The sequence below is a fragment of the Biomphalaria glabrata genome, chromosome 15, assembly GCF_947242115.1.
Source record: "Biomphalaria glabrata chromosome 15, xgBioGlab47.1, whole genome shotgun sequence".
Taxonomy (NCBI): Eukaryota; Metazoa; Mollusca; class Gastropoda; family Planorbidae; genus Biomphalaria; species Biomphalaria glabrata.
The window spans coordinates 8,084,020-8,107,271 of NC_074725.1; the positions used below are offsets into that span (position 1 = coordinate 8,084,020).

Here is a 23,252-nt window from a genome sequence, read left to right on the forward strand (position 1 = left end):
CAAATATTGTATGAAGAGTGAGAGAGGAGAGTGAGAGAGAGAGAGAGAAACATTAAAAAAAAAAAAATAAAAGCACCTATAAATCCTATGCTCAATTGAGTCGAGAAGTGACTGGGAAAGATGGAGGACAAAGTTTGGAATTTAACCATATTAGTAATGTAGGGCTGTAGGGCCTATTGTGAACATAGAATTTAACCATATTAGTAATGTAGGGCTTTAGGGCCTATTGTGAACATAGAATTTAACCATATTAGTAATGTAGGGCTGTAGGGCCTATTGTGAACATAGAGCAGTAAGAATCCCTCCCCCCCCCTTCTTTTCCAACTACTCTCAGTCAACATATCTGGTAAGTGTTTAATAGAAAGATAAACATCTAGATAAACTGACCACTGTCCATGTGGCTCAACATAGCAGGTCATCTGAGATACGAAGTAAACATCTCCGGCCTGGTGTAGCTCTCTTAGGAGGGACAGCTGAAAATAGTGTAGGCCTACCCGTCCTATAGTCTTGTCAAGTTCAAAACGGATATGTCGCTGGGGTTATGAAAAAAAGAAGGACAGTTTTTTTTATTCATCAACACTTTATCCAATCTGGAAATAAAAGGAAACAAGTGACTCGTTGTTGTGCCAGGCCAACGAGAGGATTGTGGATCCACACCAGTGGTGTCATTGACGTGGAGATACTAACATACGGCATCTTCGCATGGATCTCTACCTGACAGGTTTGGTGTAGCCTATACTATATATGTTCCATTGACTTTTGTGTGAATGGTAATCTGTTTTGAGATGAATTTATAGCTATTTATATAATAGTATTTGACAACGCTGTTTATAATGATGATATAAGTTACTTCAACGTAGGCCTGCAACTTGATGTAAAATTTATTTTACATTTGTATGATTAGTTTTTGGATGGGTGCGACAATAACAGAAGAAAAAAATAGATCTATGCACTTAATGCTATATTTTTTTTATTAAAAAGATCAATTCTGTTTTCGTAAAAAAATAATTTGATAAAAGCTTTTTTTTTTCTCATAATGATGTAGGCCTAATTAAGCTCGACCTGCTGCTCGGGTAATTTCTACTTTCACTTGTTTGAAAGCTGCTTCTTTAAACACATTTTAAAACACATATTGTAGTTTAAATTTTTTATTAATTAATTAATTTATAAATCGATTTCCGTAGGGAAAAGAATGAAAATGATATTGTTTGTGTAGCTGGAGAGACCATTGAAATAGTGCAAACTTTTAAATACCTTGGTAGGCCTACTATCATAGAATATTAATTAAATTTTACTGCAAATATTGATTATATCAGCAAAAAAGGGCAGCAAAGATTAGGCCTACGATCACTGAGAAAACTGTCCTTGTTTAATGTTAGCGACAAGGCCTTGGCTATGTTTTATCACGCTTACATCTGCAATATTATAAGTTTCAATATCACTGCTTGGTATGGCAATCTGAACATTAAAAATAAAAAATTAACTTCACAGAATCCTAAATGCTGCTGGTAAAGTCATTGGCAAAAAAAAAAACAAAAAAAAAAACAAAACATTTGGGCAGTTGTTTGAGACAAACATCCTTAAAAAAGCTAAAAAGATTGTAAAAATGAAAAAATCACCCTTTGAATCAGGATTTTGTGATTTTACCATCACAAAAAGAGATACAAGACACCGATAGCAAAGACAAACAGACACAAAAACTCTTTTGTTCCCCTGGCAATCAAATCATTAAATAGGAACTATCTGATATAAACTTTTCTCATGTAAATTATGAATGAGTCTGGTGTGAATGTATATTTTGGTTTTCTATAGTTATAATGTTTTGTTTGGTGTAATGCATCTACGGATTATAAAGATTATTATTATTATTATTATTTAAAAAAAAACACCAGTTTAGCACGACACGTGTTAATTACATATTAATTATACCAATAACAGTCGACACCGTATATATTTCCGTAGACTATATCTGTTTTACAGTCAAAAGAGTTGAGCCGTGGAAACTCTTGAAACGTTAGGCATGTTAGCTAGTTGAACAAATTTTAAGCACTCTGTCTCTATAATCTTCATATTTAACATAGCTATTTCCGATGGGTCGGACATTCTGGACGCAAGGACTAGAGTACGTGGCCGAAGGCCGAGCGCACCGGGAACCCCCGTCATTTTCCTACAAGCTAAATATTTTATTATGTTCATATATCTTGTTTGTAACAGTCTAAAAAGTCTTTAAAAAAAGCCAACGGCCACTTTAATTATATAATTTATAAATATAAGGTAGGTAAAGTTGTCAACAACATTATGGAGATGGCTATTCACATGCGTCACTGTCCATAGAAATAGACAACCGTCTCGCAAAGATCAGCGTCACTTTTGGTCACCTTAGACTCAGAGTATGGCGGAATAGGTCTCGTCACCTGGCAACAAGGGTCAATGTTTATAAAGCAGTGGTTCTCATCACACTTTTGTATAGCTCTGAGACCTGGGTGCTCTACCGAAGGCATTCAAGGCTCCTCGAACGTCCATCAAAGGTGTCTTCGCTTCATGATGGGCATATGCTGGCAAGACTACATCACAAATAACTATGTTCTGTTGGAGGCCGGTGTGGACAATATGGAAGCACTAATTTCCATTCGACAGCTGCTGTGGGTCGGACACTTATCCTGCGTGGGAGACGACCGCATGCCAATATACGATCTTCTTTGGCGAGCTTAAAGGAGACGGCGTAACAGAGGTAAGCGCTATTAAGATCAACTCAGGCGCCATTTCGCCCTCACTTGGCATAGAGAAAAGTAGCTGGAAGAGACAGTTGGAGAGTTCTCGCAAAGGCTGCGGTACAAACATCGGAGACTCAAAGAAAAGCCATTATTAAAGACAGGCGCAGAAGACAGAAAGAAAAGTTAAATAGACCGCTAGCGAACAACAGATTTGTCTGCACGAGATGCGGCAAAATATGCAGGTCTCAACTGGGTCTGCATTCTGCATCTATAGGCATGTGAATCACTGCACGCATCCTTAATCTTTGGAATCGAGGACTTTACCTTTATTAATATATAAATATAGATTTAACTCTCTATAAAAATATAGTTTGGATAAGTTCTACTACTAGACAACAATTAGTTACCGTCTACATGTCGCAGCCTCATGATAGCATAACCTATATACGATTTTCTGATTATGCGTGTTTTTTTGTTATATTTTTTATTGTGAAATAAATAAAACGTGAAAGTGATAAAATGAACAAGCCTTGAAAAATGTAAATCATAACATCGTCACATTCAACAATATTTAGATTTGGAGATCTCAAGATCTAGATTCTATATATAGACTAGACACTAGTCTAAAAGGTACTATTAGTGAACCCCCTGCATGAAAAATACAAGATCAGCAAAATAGGTCAAGAGCACTCAGTTTACTACTGTATGATTTCTAAGGTTGACTCCAAAATTTTAAAATATCGGCTGTGATATGGCTGCTCCTATAAAATACCACGGATACAAGTTAAAGGGAAGAGCCGTCATAGGGCTTTTTCAGTATATAAAGGTAAACATTGTCCGTTTTAATGGATATTTTGTGATTTGATAAACTTTGCGTATGCAAGATAAGTCTAGATAGCTAGACTTGAATGGTTAATGTTGTAGATAGATTTTACCGTTGTCCAAAAGAAAGGTCACAGTCACACACACAGTCAACACAGGCCCCGGCTTCAACTCAAGCCAAGGCCCAAGCTGCTCAGGCACAAGACACCGTCACCGATCACAAAGGAAACCTAAGAATCGAATTAAATTAAAGCTATAAAATCTAGATCTAGAGGATTTAAATAATAATTTATATAACTATATTATTAAATTTATATAGATCTAGATCTAGACTTATCTAGATCTATCAATCTAGACCTCTATAAATAATAATCTATCATCTACCTCTCCTCTAACCTCCTAAAACTACTGCTCCTAGTCACACTAGTGACTAGTGACGACTAGTCTATTAGTCTATAGTATAGAGTCTAGACAGTCTAGATCCAAATTAGTATTACTGAGATAGAATCTCAATCTAGGTCTACCAAATATCAGCCAAATAATGATAAATAATCTGAGAGTCCCACCCCTAGTACTACTAGTAGATCTAATTATAATAGTAACATCAAACATACTATAGCTATAGACTATACTATAATATATAGACTATATAATATAGAATCCATATTTATATGTACAGTGGTGTAGCAAGGTACCAGTGGGCCCGAGTTCAAGAATATGTTGATGGGCCCCTCCCCCCGCCCATATGACAAATTTTTGTGTGACAAAGAAATTCAGTAGTTTTTATGCATTGGTACATTTACCAAAAGACATTCCTATGGAACTTCATGAGCACAGCTGACAGAATCATTTAAGACCATGTTTAAGTACTGTTTAGCACAGTGAACCTAATGTGCTTTTGCTGAAGGCTATCGTACTGTCTGCTCATATTTAAAAACCATCATTGCCTTGGCATCGTGAGTAATTTAAAGAAAGATGGCCATATTTTAGAGAGTATTTATTCTCTCAATCCTGCAGACTTCTGGTTCTCACAAATATAAAAACCTACAAATGACTATATGATGGGTAGTTCATCATCATAGCTCACAAAACATTTTCAGAAAATATTGCAAATTTAATACATTTTTAAATCTCTTTGATTTCTGTTAACCATGATAGAGTAAATGGCGCAGATTGGATCTCCTTTAGGTATTTGGATAAAATTACATTGCCCAACATTATCTCCTTTTGAATCTGTGGGTCGAAGTAAAGGGTTGTGTTTTTGTTTTCTTAAGAATTTCTGTACTGCTAAGACATTTTCGTTGTTACTTGTCACCTAAACGATACTCTTTGCGATGACCACTAAAAGAAAGGTTGTTGCTTATTTAAGTCAAAACTAACATTCACTATGCAATGAGTTACTTTCAATCTGTAATTGTAGACTTCTTCAATGTTTGCATCATCCACCGTTCTCAATCTTTCATGTTGCTTGTAAGTTATGTTTGGAAAGATTGTTAATGAAGTTAAGTCATTAGTAGGCCTTTCATTTTTCTTTTTGACGTTTCGGTTGGAAAACAAGAAAACATTGATGCTGTGTCAGGGTATAAAACAGAGACCATCCGAACGACTTTCCAGTGCACATACCAGACGACAAAGCAGCCGTTTAAGTGAAAGACACTATTTCTCGATAAATGTAATTATCGCTCTATCTTAAAAGTATGTTACAAACCTTCTCCCCAATTCAGTCACAACAAGTAGCACAAAAAGTCAACATCTTTAACGTTTCCCTAAGTAACAAACAGAATATGTTGTTTCCTTTGCTTGTTTAATATCTAATTTTAAGTCAAAATCTAGATTTTAGGTAATAGAAAAATAAAAAAAAAAGCTTTCTTTAAAAAAAAAAAAAGGTAATACTATCAATGGTTATAGAGGGAAGAAAAGAAAGAATGGGAGTATGGGACCCAACCGTCACCACCAACGCACCATCACCACATTACAATAAACCTGATGAAAGCAGTTCCTTACAATGACTCTATCTGAAAACATGGGTTAAATGCTTTGATATTAACATAAAGTTTGATTTTTTAACCATTTTTTACAAAGATACAGTCTAAGGTAGGCCACAATTGGTCATTAGTCATGTGACCAGTTTATATGAAACCCCTACGTGCCATACAGTGCTGTATTTAGACTTGAAAAAAGGCCTTAAAAAGCTATTTGAGATATGGGGCCCCATACAAGTCCAGATATTGTATGTAACTACTACAATAGGCCTTAAGCTATTTGAGATATGGGGCCCCAAAGAAGTCAATATATTGTATGTAACTACTACAAAAGGCCTTTAAGCTATTTGAGATATGGGGCCCCAAAGAAGTCAATACATTGTATGTAACTACTACAATAGGCCTTTAAGCTATTTGAGATATGGGGCCCCATACAAGTCTAGATATTGTATAACTACTAAATATTTCTTGGATGACCTAAGTTAGAGCTTATGTTGCATAGAAGTAAATCTGGCCCTGGCTCTATGATTGTTGCACCATCGAGTGTGGGCCCCTAAATGGTCATGGGACCGGGTTCATTGAACCCCTTCATGCCGTGGATGCTAGGCCACTGTATATGTATATATTTATATTATGGCTTGACAGATTCTATGCTTTCTTACTTTGTTATAAATAAATACATTTCCTGGGCATTCCCTAATAATGCAGGTGATTCGTTCTCAAAACAGGACAAAATCATATGATACCATCACTGACTATACACACAATATGTTCTTAATACTGAGTATACCATGGTGGATCTTAATACATAGTCATAGTGCATAATGTTGGATGATTTCTAGGCCTATGCTGGCTCCCCAAAAGTATAATCTTAGCTGTGATGTGGCTTCAATGCATTAAAAAAAACATCTCTTAAAAACTCATCCGAAACATGGTTCACAACTCATAGAAATGCATGTGCAACAAGGGTCTTCGTGTCTCAAATAAGCACAGATAGGAGCAATCCCAACAAACAAACAACATAATGCTGAATGCTATACCAATGAATACAACCAACAGCTGGAAGAGGAAACATGAGCAGGTTTTAGGATGACAAGGGATAGTAGAAAGCAGGGGGAATGTATACTATATATACACTAAAGTAAAGCATTTATATATAATAGTGAAAACAAAATGTTTATTATAAAAAGTTCTAATTATCATTAGAATTTTATAATGAGAAAAAACTTTCTGGCTATGCAGTTCTAAGCTTTTTATTGACGGCTTATCTACATGAGAATACAAATTGTTGACAGATTACAATATTAATCTTAAACATTTTTTTCTGTACAAACGCTATAAAAAAAATTGACTTTTGAAAATTTTTTTGGACCCTTTAAAAAGTCAAACTATCCTACATACATAAAGAAACTTGAAAAGTAATATAAAAATATATTTTTACAATGTATGTGGCACTGGGGTACAGACTTCTTCACAATTTAGGGACTTGTCTGTATTGTGTACTTTGATTGAAAGGACAGGATCTATCTCAGCCATTGACAGAAGGTTATTATCATAGTTGTACAACCTTGTGTTTCAAAGTAAATGACACCTGAAGATCTTCTCTGACATATTTGAAGTATTACATTTTTTTAAAGCCTAATCCATTTGTCTAAGGAACACTTTTACTTACTGTATAATTGTCTTAAGTATATAAAATCTTAAATCTTGTTGATTACTTATCCACTGTAGATATGTTCATTTCTTTGTTTTTCTTGGTTAACCCAATACCCAAACAATTCATCACATTTTCATATTTATTTTGCCTTTTGCATAAAAAAAAATATCATTGGCATAGTCTAGATCAGTTGATTGAAAATCTTTTGATCTTGAAACCATATAAAACTTGGACTGTTCCATAATAAAATAAATCTGCAATGTAAACAGTATTGATGATAATAAGTATTCTAATCCTAGTCAATGTTAATTTCCTTGCTACATCTCAAGGCTACATCGAGCAAGCTAAAGGTACTGAAAATATCAATAAATTTCTGTGGGGATTGTAATATTTAAGCACTTTAGACATGAAGCATGCTGTCAAAAAGAATTAAAGCTAGTAGTACAGTACAGGTGTTTGTAATTTGTTGCTTTCTCTTGTTATAAATGTGAAAGTGATTGTTTTATTGCTAATTATACATAAATTTCTAATCATTATTAACTTGCAAGGATTCAGTTTACAACTTTGTATAGAGAGTGGTCATATAAAACATGTCCTGCATTATATGCTAGAACAATACATCAATTTTTTAATGGCTATTAAAATGTAAGTCACAGCTGGGGCTGTGTACCACAGGAAATACTGCATTCCTCATCAATCTTCAGACTCGAAGAAAAGCCTTATTATAACATTGGTTAGCCTTAACTATCCTGAAAATTGAATCCCATCTAACTCTTAAATATTCCCTTATTAAATATGATGATTAAAATTTGTTCGATATACTTTTCACTAGCATCATATTTTTTTAAAAATACATTAAACTTTTTATAAATAATTTAATGGACTTATTTTTTATCTACAGTATTTTAACACAAGTAATAAATTTAGTTGTCACAAGCGAACACTTTGTACCACCATGAGGCTGTATGACAGAGATATGTATTGGAATGACAAATCTGTGGCTAATGAATCTGTAAGAAATGTTTTTTTTTATTCTTCTATAAATAATATGATTTTAAAGGTATTAAAGGTATATAACATTTTTCTAAAGGTATACAAAAACAACATGCTTCTAAAGGTATAAATATGTTTTTCTAAAGTATTTTCAAATAATTTATTTCTTCTTTCTAGAAATTTGAGAAAATCTTGATTGCCAATCGAGGTGAAATTGCTTGTAGAGTGATCAAAACATGCAAGAGGCTTGGCATCAAAACAGTGGCAGTCCACAGTGAAGTAGACTCTTTGGCTGTAAGTTTCATAGTTATTTTAACTTTTAATTTCTCTATTTTAATTGTATAAAATGTTTTCTACATTCTTAAGTATGGTATATTTTTTTTTTCTGCTAGATATATTTATTTATTTTTTTTTTTTTAAATCAGCTCCACACTCGTATGGCAGATGAAGCCATTTGTATTGGGCCAGCACAAACAAGTGAGAGCTATCTTCGAATGGATAAAATATTGAATGCAGTCAAAGAGTCGGGTGCACAAGCGGTATGTAGTCTACTGTTTCCATTAAGATAAAAAAACAGCTTAATTGGTCGTACTCACTGAAGCTTCTATATGTAGTGTATTTATGTTGTCCACTTGTCATAATGAGAGATACAGTTAGATAGAGCCATTGTTTTGTAATACATGCCTAACAGCTGTCTATATTGGCTCTGTTGAAATTGTTAGTGAACACATGTGTGGCGAGGTGGGGGCGGGGCTAGCTGGGCATGTGACCATTGACCACTGGGGTGATTATTTGCATACAGGCGAATAACTCTGGACCAGAAGAATGGTTTATTGGACATTCCGATGGTCGAGAGGTTAAGTTGGCTTTGCAGTGCATTACTATTAGGAGGTGTTGTCATTTCCAGAGTCACTGGTTCGAGCCTTGGTCGGCGCAGTCCCTTATTTTTGACGCATTTAATCCACTACTTTTTCTCATTTAAAAACTTGGTCCCGGGTGCTGTTTTTCATTTATGTTCAATATGTATGTATCATCCATTTGGCTTTTGCCATTTAGCTTCTTTCATAAAGTATTCAAGAAAATTGTGCAACTTTAGAAAAAAATTTTTTTTTGAAAATATCTAGCTTGAGAAAGAAAGAACTCAAATGGCAATGAAAAAAAAAACTAGACAAAAATGACTAAAAAAAATTCTATGCCTGATTCTTGTCTTTGCAAAAAAGTTTATAAGTTTATAAAAACTGAACTGGTCTCTAATATACTTTTATGGGAACTCAGCCATCAGTAATAATCTTCCCAATTCTTTGTTAAATTTAAAGATAAAATAATTTCATGAATAATGAGATTGGACCATTACCCACTGAGCATATGCTATAAGCATGAAAGATGCACTTTATGAGGGACTAAAATAAATAAAAGGATCATCGTCAAGCTAATTATTTTGTCTGTTTACAGGTTCACCCTGGCTATGGATTTCTTTCTGAAAACACAGAATTTGCAGCTAAACTTGTAAGATGTTAAAATTATTTTTTGTTTCAATGTTTTAATTGTTTGATGATGCCATTTAAAATGATTAACTTTCCATCCTACACCCTGGTGTATATTCCAACAGGATGAAATTGGAGTAGCTTTCATTGGACCAAACAGTAAAGCCATCAAAGCTATGGGGGACAAAATTGAAAGTAAGCGCATTGCCACCAAAGCTCAAGTCAACATGATCCCTGGATTTGATGGTGTTGTTGAAGATGCTGAACACTGTGTTAAACTGTCCAATCAGATAGGTAATAGCTGGACATTACAAACCCCCATTTTTTTTTTGAATTTAAAAGGGATATATTATGTCCTGTTATACATTTATTAAATTAAGAAAGTTATCCAATTATTATTGTTCAATTTGTGTCTTGTATTATACTACTATTTTTCTCAGTTATCATTTAGTAACATATATATATTCTAAAAAGAATTAAAATTCCCCTTTGAGTTCTTGTGATCTATGGAGCAGATGATGTAAGGTCATCTGTTTCCGTGGCTCATGGTTAACGAGAATGTCATGTGGCCACTACAATGACCAACTGTTTTTAATTTACATCAACTAATGTCAGGTACACATTCAAGTAGGATGGATTCAAGGGCGCTCTAAAATCCTTGAAATTTAAAATAATTATAGCTTTTATATTTAATTATAGCTTTTATATAGCACTACTTTCATGCTTATAGCATGCTCAGAGCGCTTTGGTCCAATCTCATTTGTGGACCAGTGGGGGGGAGGGGGTATCTAGGAGTTGGTTTTCCGTGCTGCCTTTAGGCGCTCAGTAAACGCAACTCTGCCAGAGTCGGGTGTCAAACCTCGAGCCCCCTTCTAGGTAGCCAAGACAAGCCAAGTTCAAGCGCACTTAGCCTCTCGACCACGCTTCCCACAAAATCTCATTTTTTTACCATGATTTGAACCTGAGATCCTTCAGTTTGAAAGTCAAGCGCTAACCACTCAACCATCACACCCTAAAGGAACATTCTATTAGCCAATTGTTGTTGCTTACTATACTACTTTTGTTAATCAGGGATATTTTTTTATACCTCAGTATTTTATTATTTTAAGTTATTTATGCAAGTTACATTTTTTTTTTTTGATTACTCCTCTAATTATTATCAACTTTTCTCTCAGGATATCCTGTTATGATCAAAGCCTCAGCAGGTGGAGGTGGTAAAGGCATGAGAATAGCTCATAATGACAATGAAGCTAGGTAAGTGATTGTGTACTCATTGAGAATCAAATTAAACTGGAATAGCCAATTTAAAGCAGTAGTCTCTATTTTTCAGAAAAAAAAATCTTTTTGAAAAAATTCTCTATTATCATTATATCATTTCTTAATGACCTAATTATTTTATTGAAGAACGTCATTTCGTTTGTCACAACAAGAAGCTAAATCAAGCTTTGGAGATGACAGAATGTTGGTTGAAAAATACATTGTCTGTCCCCGACATATTGAGATTCAGGTAAACATTTTCGCTTAATAATAGTCTGAGTACTTTAGGGAACACCATATTGCTGAACTAACAAAAAAAAATTTAATTTGTAAATTCTAATAATATTCTTTACTTGTACTTTCTAAGGTTCTCTGTGACAAACATGGAAATAGCTTGTGGCTTAATGAACGAGAATGTTCCATTCAGAGAAGGAATCAGAAAGTAATAGAAGAGGCTCCAAGGTAATAATAGCAAAAACAGAACTGTCGGCCTATATAAACTGTTTTACATCTTCTCAACAAGGATATCTGTCATTGTTTATTATATTTTTCATTGGAAGTGTCATACATGACTTTATATTCATTTTTTATAACAGCCGACCGTAGGGATGTCACCTTCATCTGGGTCCCCTCCCATGTTGGCATTGAGGGAAACGAAGCCGCAGACAGAGAAGCAAAGAGAGCCCTAAATCATGCGGTGTCAGGAACCCAAATCCCCTACTCGGACCTGAGACAAAGTATTGCCTCTGCCACCTATCGAGAGTGGCAGAACCGATGGGAGGCTGAGACTCACAGTAAACTCAGGCAGATTGTGGCGGATGTCAGGTGGCGGCCCACATCTAAGGGTCTGACAAGGCGTGGTAGCACAACCATGTCCAGACTTAGGATTGGCCACACCTACATCACGCACTCTTTTGTACTGAAGAGAGAGGAGCCCCCACTTTGCGAGTACTGTGACTCTCGCCTCACCGTGGAACATATCCTCGTTGATTGCCCCAGATACCAGGATGTCAGGGCGAAACATTTTAGAGCTACTAATCTAAAAACACTATTTAATAATGTCGACCCTGGGAAGGTACTGGGCTTTATTCGGGAAGTGGGGCTATCTACGAAGATGTGATTTCTGAATTTGTGAACATACACTATTTACATTAGATTTTTACCAAATATTTAAATTTTTACTACCTTTACTATTTTAACTGTGAATAGACCTTAATTTTAATTATATTACTGTATAGAATCTGGCCCTTGCTGTTTAGAGAGAGAGTAGTCCTTAAGGGACTGCAGGCACGACATGGCCTAAATTGTGCCGATGTGCCTCAAATCAACAAATCAAATCATATATTCATTTTTAACACCTATGGTATTTTTAGATTACATAAATTTAACAAAAGGTTTTTCCAATTCAAATATGGGCCACTCAATGCAGTTTGCTTGAATGACTGGATCCACCAACACACTGGTCTTTAAATCAGATATTTTCTCTTCCCTACTATGAGGTCGTAGGCATGTCATTCAAATTTTTAAGAATGCATGCCACACCACCACCAAATCACATTGGTCTCAAGAACAATGGATCACAAAGATGTTTACTGAGCAGTAAGGAGAATAATCTTGTCAGCTGTGCTCATTTTGAATCTCACAGCAACAAATTCTCTAAACTAATCTAAGAGATTAAAATTTTTTCTAAGTTTTTTTTTTTTTGCTTTTGTTACTAGCACATTTTTGGATCCCCAAACTCGCAAGGCTATGGGAGAACAAGCTTGCAGACTGGCTCTGGCTGTTGGTTACGATTCAGCTGGTAGGCTGTTTTTCTTTCCTTTAACCAGTGTTATGAACATAATGATAACAGATTCGAAAATGTGTCCGCTTAGTATGGCATTAATACACTGAATGACTCCACAACACACATTTCGTGAACACATTCTTACGGACGAGTTACAAGCACATGTAAACATAAGAACGACAACCGATACAGCATATAATTTTCATAACAACCAGCTTTGAGAATTTCACTTTAAAATTGACTTCTTCTTAATGTTAGCTTCAGTAATGAAAATGCTTGTTTGGTTGGGGTCATACATTAAGAGTTTTTAATGTGCTTTTGTAAAATTATTTAAATATACACAAAGCAGAACATAATCCCACATGAAACCAGCAGACTAAATTCAACCAGATCACAGCAGCAACGATACATCAAATAATTGATGATCTAACATTTCAAGTGGTTTGGTCAACTAGTAAAAATAGCATCCAGTCAGTCAACTTAGTCCTGAGAGCATATGCATGATATAAGCAAGCACGTACCAAAAATGTGGATTAATAGTGTGAAAGCAAAAGTACAAGAAGGTCTAACATTTTGGACAGATGTAGAAGAATAAAGTATTTATATGTATGGCCTCCTTCAGTCGCCAAGCAACTACGGATTATCTTATGGAAATAAGATGAACTCTTGGGCATTAGCTGTGGTCGAAATGATGCCGCCCACACATCAGTTCCCCCTTTCCACGCAGCTGATATATCCAAAGGAACGGCAAGTGCCAAAACAATTTCGAGTCAGCGGCATTGCAGGCTCTGCCAGGGTGTAGCACTGGTTGCTGCAAACTGCCTAAGAGTTGCTGGCTTCTGATTTTTCCCCAGGGTTGACTCCCGAAGCCTTTCCCATGATTGGGTATAGCTGCAAGGCACTAGAGGTTTGAATTCAGAGTTTTCCTTCTCCTAGGTGAGTAGCCAGCCATGGCTAATGAGCCCTGCCTGCCCAAAGTATTTAATATTTAAAGAAAGGGATACTCCTTTATAATGCTTCAAAAGACTTAGTGAGGCTTTGCTGTGACCTCTTATTCAATAATTTTCATAAGGGTTTTTTGTTTTATTTCTCTGTGGTGAGGGTTTTGCTAAGGCAGGAAAGATAATCATTAATTTTTCACTAGATATTGAAATTAATATTTTCAATTGCTTTGTATATTGCCATATCTAAGAGTTTTACTTTTTCTTTTCCAGGCACTGTTGAGTTTCTTGTAGATAAAAATAAAAATTTCTATTTCCTGGAGATGAACACAAGATTGCAAGTAGAGCATCCAATAACAGAGATGATTACTGGTGTCGACATAGTACATCAAATGTTACGAGTGGCCAAAAATCATAAACTTTTACATGAGCAAAAAGATATACCAGTTGATGGCTGGGCCATAGAATGTCGTGTTTATGCTGAAGTAAGACTTTTTTTTGGTTGCTATTTTAACATTAAAAATATAAACATCTTATATGTTCTTAGTTATGAAATAGAACAAGTTTATTCCTAAAATCACTAGATTGATCAAACTCTTAATTTAAAGTTTAGACACTGAGACATGTTGCAGTAAATTTAAGCTATTTTCTGTACATGCCAAAATTAACATGTATCTGGCTAATGATTAAGGGTACCAATTTAAAAAAAAACACTATAAGACTACCAAAGTGACATTTAATGTATATTATATTAAACTGTGAGATCTAAAATAAATTGATCTATTGTCAAATAGTTTACCAGTTAATAGGAAAGGTAAAATCTGTGTGTCAATTATTTCATTTTGATATAATGTAACCATGTATCCCTTTTTTCAGGATCCATACAAGAGTTTTGGAATGCCTTCTATAGGAAGATTATCTCGTTATGTAGAACCAACTCATCTGAAAAATGTAAGACAATGATGTGAATGGATAAAAATAACATTGCATTGCTTGGAGCTTAGATGTAATGTTTTTGTCTCACTGTGGCATTGTAATGCTTTTGTCTCACTGTAGACCTGCTGTTAGAATGTAATGCTTTTGTCTCACTGTAGACCTGCTGTTAGGATGTAATGCTTTTGTCTCACTGTAGACCTACTATGACATTGTAATGTTTTAATTATATCTTTACTTTGCTGGAGGAAATGTTTTACTATAGTGCATTACACATGAACAAATAATATCCTGTGTCTAATATGTACCCTCATGCTATAGTACATCTGGAGTTAATATTCAGTTTATTTTCATTTCAAAATATTTGTCTCATTCTAGACCCGCTGTGACAGTGGCATCATGGAGGGCAGTGATATCAGCATTTATTATGACCCAATGATTTGTAAACTGGTGACCTACGGCAGGGACAGGACTGCAGCCATGGACAATATGATCCAAGCATTAGATTCTTATGTTATTAAAGGTAATAGTGTGCTATTCAGCTAACAGCTTTAAGTAAGATGGCATTTTAATGTTGACTTCTGAATGTCGCAGTTTTGTATCATTAGAGATTGTATTCAAATATGAGATTGTTTACCAGATCCTTCTGAACCTGATATGTTTTGAGATAAGTAAATGTTTCCCTCTGCTGGCTGGCCATATTTTCTTGCCTCTATTACTTCTCTCTCCAGCACAGTTTGAAATTGTCAACAACTTGTTTTACTCAACTTATAAGGGATCAGTTATATATTACATTATAACCCAGTTCCAGGAGTTTGTGATGGCTGGTTTCATTTAGGCATGTTTAATATAATATAGTAACCTAGTATTTGAATTATTTAACTTTTTTTTTTTTGAATAATTAAAAAATTTTAAAAAGAGTCCACTGTGAGACTTAAGTAAAACCCTAAGGAAAGCTAACATGAAATGTTGCAAACCTGACTGGTCTCTATTGTATTGTTTCAGGTGTTACACACAACATACCTCTACTTCGTGATATTCTGACTGAAGAAAGATTTGTCAAGGGTGACATTAGTACTAATTATTTACCAGAAGTGTTCCCTGATGGATTCAAAGGTCAGTCAGCAACTAAAGAAATGTTTATTCTCAAATGCATCTTTTGTTGTTGTGTATTCTACAAATTTAACAACCTCAGATAATGCTTAAGACAGACATTTAAGCAAAAAAATCAAACTTGTATAACTTGTGTCTGTAAACAATGGTTTAAACGTGGGGTAGCAGTTTGTGTTTTGTTTTTGTTTGTAAAGCCATTTATGCAGAAGTTGTTTTTTTTTTCATTAAATTCATAAATGTTGGGTAGAAAAATACAACAAATATGAAGCTGAAGAGAACTATTACATTCTTTCATGTAATATTCCAATATAGGAAACTAAGGGAAAGCTAAATACATAGCATTTCAAATTATTGCCTTCTACTTACTGTGATATTGGGCAAATCATTTCACACACAAGCAACAAGACATTTTTCACCTGGAAACAATGTGTTTTTCTGACCTAGAACAGTGTTAGCTTTCCCTGATTTACTTTCATATGATTCAAGCTCCATAGAATGAATTAAATGTTGCACTTGTGAGAAGGTTTTACTGATCCTCCATGGTCTGCAGGATGACCTTAGACTCTCCAAATAATGGAATGTGATACATGGTTGAACATTTAGAAGTACATTAGCTTCTAATTAGGTGTAGTATGCAGTTGCCATGCATTTTGTAAGGCCTATTCAAAATATAATTTTTTTGAGGACTTGGATTGACACCCAATATTTGTTTCTCACTTCCCATGGTTGTAAATCATGTCTAGCTTCTGGACTTGAATTTTTTTTCACATTTAATAAATGAAAGGACAAATATTAGCACAAGACTGTGCCATCTGGGTACAATATTGCCTTAGTCATCAACTCTGTAATTGAATGCACCTCTTTTTCTTGAGCACTGTTGATGCTTTGTCAGTGCGATCAATATGTCAGATATGAGAGGTTTAACCTGTTGGAATACTTGTTCAGTGGATTGAAATTTCCACTGATGGCAACATGTAATAGAAAATCATGACAGCAAGTATATTGTTTCGAGAGCTTACTGCCCTTTTCCATTTCCAGACTTTCTAGCTTTAATCCTCTTTGATTGGCAAGGTTGCTCTGTAGTAGAGGTTGATGGACCTTTTACATCAAAGGCATTATCTTCAGGTGCTTATGTGACCATCCTCAGCTCTGTTATATTTTCAGATAGAGATTTCAATTCTACTGGTAGAGGTTTTTCCTAATGTAAAGTCTTATAACTAATGCAACTTAGGAAGCTTTGGAAGTAATAGAAACAAAAAATCTTGGGGCATGATGTGGTTCAGAAAAGCTATCTTTAGCTCTCAGAGGATTTTAATCTCTTCCTGATGAGATGGCAGAACACCAATATCTGCAATTCAGTGTCTAACTCTGTCCATGAGAGGATAAGATGTATCCCAGAAAATGAATGTGTATGAAAACTCAGCACAGCTGTGGCCATCCACATGATTACCAGCCCAATGAAAAACTCAGCATAAATGGGTTGAATCTGGTCGTTGTTAAACACTGTTATAAGCTTAAAAAAACTTAATCATGACATATTTAGTATCTGTATTTGGCTATTTAAAAGTTTTTTTTAAATTGAAGACCAATAGTATAGAGCCTTTTTCAGTTAGCAGCATAAGATTATTTGAATGTTTGAACAGGACAAAACATTTACTTATGTACTAAGCTAAAACTTTTTTTTTAAGTAAATGATAAAGTGCCTGTAATTATGTTTTTAACTTTTCTATTGCTAATATATAATATAATATAATATATTGTAATATAATTGTACACACTTTCTAACTCATTGATGTGGAGTAATTATAGCAAAGCTGCTTCTTAGTTTCTCTTAAATGGCTTTTTAATAAATCTTTTGAGTTAGTCTTCTACTTGATACTAAAATACTCAAATATATTATAAGGCTAATTAGAAAACAAAAATATAAAAATGATTGAAAAAAGATCAATCAATGAATTATTAAACTTTCAGGAGAATGAACATTTACTAATGTGAATTTGGTGGTGGTGATTTAATAGTGCTTTAGCCTCAAAGCGTTGCTGAATGCATACATAAAAAAAGTATAAACGTTTGCTTCAAGATGTTTTACATTTTGTGTAAATTAGGTAAAGTTCTTTCTGTCAAAGAAAGTCAAGAACTTACAGCCTTAGCTTGTGCTATCTATTTGAAGGATCAACAAAGATGTAGAGCTTTTCAAAACCAGAAAAGGTTAAAACTTACATTTGAAATACTTGATAGCTACAGCTTTTTAAGCCAACTTAGAAGAAAACATTGACATTAGGTTTTAGTTCAACACACAAATTTCACTAGTAATATTTATTTGTATTCAGGATTCCTAATGTTAGCTCATCAATCAATAGCTGGTCACTTAATGTTATTATCAACAAGGCCAGAATAAATGCTCACGCTTCCAAATTACCAGATGGTTACAAGGTATGGAACTTTTGTTGTACATGTCCAGTGAATTCTGGTTTATGGATACATTCACAATAGTTTATATTTTTACCATTTCATAAAACATCATTTTTTAACATCTTTTCAAGATTGTCATCAATAGCGATGTATATGAGATTAAGGGCAATTTGTCATTTACATCACCACTAATGGAAGTCTGTTTGAATGGTGACCAAAGATTGCTTCAGGTTAGTGCCTGCATTTGGCTCATTTCATGGAGTTCTTTAATTACATGTTGACTTGTTGTCTGCTGGTTCCATCAGTCTTCACTTACTTTCTCTTTAAATCCTTCTGTTCATATGACCTAATTATATTACATATTGTCTTAATTAAACTTGCTCTTTAGACATTTAAAAATTTTTAACATCTTGTAATATCTTAATCTTGTTTTATCATTGTTTTCTGTTGAATTGTTGTTTTGCTTCTCAGTTATATGCATAATATTTTAAAACATGTATCAGTCCATTGATCTGGTTTGTTAACAGGTGCACAATAGACTTGGTGGTGGTAAATATGATCTGCGTTATCATGGGACTGTGGTAAGTTCTCAGTATGCTTTATTTCAAAGTAACTTTAGTATAAATGCACTAAAGGTTTCTGTGTCTATAAATGGTTTACTCAGCAACATAAGTCATTGTGGTTGCTTGTTCAGTCATATCTCTCATATTCACTGAATGAACTGTACTTGGTCTGGCTAAACATCTTACTGTGAACCAAAACTAACTATAAATTGACTGTTCGTTGTGAGCCATTCATATTGTATGACATGTAGACTATGTCAGTATGTTGTAGAGGCCTGCTCTGAGGTCCTCCTGCTTGTGTATTAGCCTTTACGTCATTGCAACTCTTAGGATGCATGATTCATCCTCTGGAGGACATGTCCCGCAAACCTCGTGTGACGATCAGTCACATCCTCATTAAGTGGTTGATTTCTTTGTTTGTGACCTGACCTCTGTAATGGACTCCTAAAATCTGTCTTAGTTTTGCAGACGACATAATCGACTCGCTGTTGGGATGATGGTTGTTTAATTGGTGGCTAGGCTTGTCCTAATTTACTAGCCAATGCCTTTCCAATGCAGCATGCTATGTCATGATAGGCATCCCCATCATTTACTATGATGCTGCCTAGGTGCTGTCTACCCAAAACAATGTACACTGAAGTTTCAAATTTAGCAATTGTACAGATATACCAAGTCTTTTCTTTTTTATAAATCATTTATTTCAACCTACTTCTTCTGGCTACAAAAACTCAAAATGAGAAACCCAGAGTCATAGTTCATTCTCACCATTTCACCTGACATCTTTATATGAACTGTTTCAATGGGTTTAGGATTTTATACTTTATATTTATTTTTTGTGGTCTTTTTTATTGCTGGTCCAAATATTTAAAAAATAAAAAATAGACAATCAATCTAGTTTTTTTAAGTTAGTTTGTTTTTTTCAGCCCAACTGTTTAGCCTATGTTTTGTAATTTTAATTTTGTGAACTTGTTTTAGGGTAAATAAGGCTCTCATTAATTTTATGACTGAATTTGCCATATTTAAAAAAAAACAACTTAAAGTAAAATGATTGAGTTTTGTGGCTAATGCTCAGAATTTTTTTTTTGTTGAAAAAGAAAAATCAACATTGAAAAAAATTTTCAAAATAAATGCTTTTTGAGGTTTTCCAAGTTCAGAAAATAGTAAATATTCTCTAATTTGTTCTCCTTTAGTACCCTGTGAAAGTTATGGATGATTTGGCATTTAACCTTAGTCAATACATGCTTGAGAAAAAAGTCTTGGACACCAGTGCCATGGTGTTGGCTCCAATGCCAGGATTGTTGAAATCTGTCAGTGTTAAAGCTGGTGATATGGTAAGTTGACTCTAAATGTCTCAATTTCATTTGTATATGAATGTGTGTGTCTTTTAAAAAAAAAATTTTTTTAGATTAAATGTTTCTTGTGTTTATAAAGCTAAAAAGATTCTAAGCATACAATTTCTCAAGGCCATTTGTATACGAATGTGTATGTGTCTTTTTTAAATTTTTTTTTTAGATTAAATGTTTCTTGTGTTTATAAAGCTAAAAAGATTCTAAGCATACAAAAAAAAAACAACACCTTTAGGTCACAACTTTCACAATTTTAAAATCACAGAAGATATAAAAAACAGACACAATCAAAACATTAAATAAAATGCAATTTTTTAAATGTAAACTACAAAAGTAGTTGGTATAAACACACCTTAAGTTTTCTATAGTTTTTGTTTTGTGTAATGCTCAATTTGTAAAACAAATTTCCTGAAGGATAATAAGGATATAAAGATTATTATTTAGTTTAAAAAAGTTAAGTGTGAAAATGGTCTCGACTTTTTTTAACTGCAATTAACCAAAATGCTTGATACGTAATAAAAAAAAAAACAAAAAAAAACATCAATTTAAACTAATGTGTCATTTAATGAAATCTTCAGTCTAATCCCAAGATCGTTTTTTTTTTGTCAACACTTCTTTGTCATTAGTCATGGTACAAATTAACATTTGATTCTTACATGCAAAAAATGTAAAATTGTTTCATTGTTAATAACACCAAAAGAGGTTGATGATGGTGGTTAAATTCTTTAGCATATTTTATGTTTGACCTGGCACAAACACCTACCTAAAGTCAACCTCACTTGTACAGTCTGGTCAATAACATACATTAGACTATGTCTGTTTCTTGATCTTGTTAGAGCCAACATGTAATGTAAATAAGAATTATATTTTTTTTCCATTTCAATAAAATCTATTGGAAGAGGATCCTAAAATGAATGTTTTTACAAAAATTTTAAAATAGTTTATTTGTTTCTATAAGAGTTGAATTGTGCCACTTGTACACTTTTCTTTAACAGGTGGCTGAAAACCAGGAAGTGTGTGTTCTAGAAGCAATGAAAATGCAGAACAGTTTAGTGAGTCTTAAAGTGGCTAAGGTAAATGTTATTGGAAATGATTGAGGGAATAAAAATGTACATAATATTACTGCTTATTGTTTCAATATCATGTTAGTGAAAACTAAATAATTTTATAGGTACTTCTATTGCAATTCTTTTTTTTTTTAGAAAGTCCAGAATAAGTAAAATGAAAGTAACAGATAACTTAGTGAGACATTTTAACACTACTACCCTGAATCTAGTGCAGAAAAGTGTTACTGAAAATCAAATGTACATCTTACCTTAAAATAATACCACAGTCTTTGTAAACTAGGCCTCAACCATGCTATTTGTTTTGACTCTAGAAGTTTGAAAACTCAGAAACCACAAAATTTTGTATAATTAACTCATTTTTAAAAAACCATGGTTTTCATTTCCATTTTCCTACTTAATCCTTTTATCAAATGAGTTACCAGACTTGGCTTATTATAGAAGCTTAATATATTACAAAAAGGCCACAGTACATTTAAACAAGACTCCAGTTGTTCATGATCCATGTTTTATAACCAGCAACAGTTTGGCATCTACACATTTATAGACAGACAACAATCACATACACACTCTCTAACACCCCCAATTTTGTGACAGGTGTACCTAATTTCATTTCTTGACCCACTTCCTCCTTTTTCCTCTCTCATCTGATCTATTGGGTTACCTTTTAGTGACTTCCTAGTTCAACTCTCCACAGTTTATGATATGGGTCATTTAAAAATTACTTCCCCCTTATATAACTTGTTTGTTTCCCGCTTTGAATAATTCTGACGTCTGCTTCTATTTTATACACATCCCAGCGTAAATGACCTCTTCACCAAGACAATGAGACCATCATTAGTTTGACAAATCTTTCATTTCCTAAATACGAATGCTTTGTAACCTGTTTGTTCTATGACCTAGGTAAAGAAAGTGCTGTTCAAGTCAGGAGACACAGTCAATGAAGGCGATGTTATTGTTGAGCTAGAATAACAACATCCCAGCCTATCATCTTCATCTCCAGTTCAACATTGTTTGACCATGTTAAGGATACAGATACTTGAATTATTCCTAGACAAGTTTTCCAAACTAAGACCCACAAAGTAAATGAACTGCTGGTACATGATTGTGCTTGTTGCACTGTTTAATTAGGGTACCGGTTCTCCATTTTGTTTTGTTTTTTCTTATGAGTGAAGCTCCACATTGTATTGGATGTGTGCTGTTTTAAGAAAACAACTGATATTATGATTATAGAATGTATTTATGCATTGGTGTTGTTTCAATAATCAGTCTTATATTTTCTTTTTATTATCATGATTGAAGTTGAACTGAAGAGAAATATTCTAGACTTCAAATATGTAGCTACACTGTTTGAGTTATTCATTTGTTACTTTATAAATGTGATGCATTTTACACTTTTTACATTTGGGAAACATTGTTACTTCATCACAAAGGGGGATGTCATTTATATTTCTTCTACATGCTGCCTTGTTATGAATACAATGTTCAATTAAAGTTGTGCCCAAAAAGACAAATATTACACTGCTGAATGTTTTGTTTACTATGAGTTTGGCAGTTATGTTTAGGCTCATTCCAATAAAAAAACAACATACAAATTTAATTTTGCTCATTTATTTGTTTCTTAAATTATTTTCAATCATTTAAGTAGTTTGTTAATTTTAAAAATTACAGAAGCCATTGGTAAGAGTTTTTTATTTTAATCTAGTTCTTTTTTATGAGTTTTGCTAAATTCAACTCAGTTAGCAGCTAGATTGATAGTTTAAATAGATCAGTGCAGGTTATTTAATGTTTCAACTGATATTTCAGTTGTGCTGGTTGTTTTGTTGGGGTAAATCTATTCAGTATTAAGACTGGCTTCAAGCAGAAATCCAAGATTTATAATGCACATGTTCTTTTTATATGAAAGATTCTGATGACACATGGACACCTCAGTTGTTTCTTAGTGCTAAAATCAAACTAAGGCAGCAGCACTTCAAGCATTTTCAGAAACATTTTTTTTTTGTTCATGAAATGTTGAACTTTTCTTGTTACTGTCCCTCATAAATCCCAGAGGTCACAAAATAAAAAAGTTGTCATCATTTTTAATCGTGCTTTGCTTCATTTCATTACCAGTGGGGATTTCTGTATAATTTTTGTGTGTGTGTGTGTGAATGAAGCTGTGGGTGTGTGACTTAATTTGTAACAT

At 33.9% G+C, this 23,252-nt stretch overlaps 1 protein-coding gene across 1 annotated transcript; it reads left to right on the forward strand.

Moving 5' to 3' along the window:
• The first annotated feature begins 3,369 nt into the window (after nucleotides 1-3,369).
• LOC106057151 (propionyl-CoA carboxylase alpha chain, mitochondrial-like) lies at nucleotides 3,370-23,152 on the forward strand. The gene is made up of 21 exons (XM_056012491.1): nucleotides 3,370-3,540; nucleotides 8,077-8,187; nucleotides 8,346-8,462; nucleotides 8,594-8,707; nucleotides 9,621-9,674; nucleotides 9,778-9,946; nucleotides 10,828-10,906; nucleotides 11,057-11,159; nucleotides 11,277-11,371; nucleotides 12,628-12,710; nucleotides 13,910-14,121; nucleotides 14,513-14,587; nucleotides 14,948-15,092; nucleotides 15,575-15,685; nucleotides 17,788-17,890; nucleotides 18,013-18,115; nucleotides 18,226-18,324; nucleotides 18,622-18,675; nucleotides 19,848-19,988; nucleotides 20,999-21,076; nucleotides 21,971-23,152. Exons 1-21 carry the CDS (start codon nucleotides 3,466-3,468, stop codon nucleotides 22,037-22,039), a joined length of 2,190 nt encoding a protein of 729 aa, XP_055868466.1. The 5' UTR covers nucleotides 3,370-3,465; the 3' UTR covers nucleotides 22,040-23,152.
• Nucleotides 23,153-23,252: the final 100 nt, after the last annotated feature.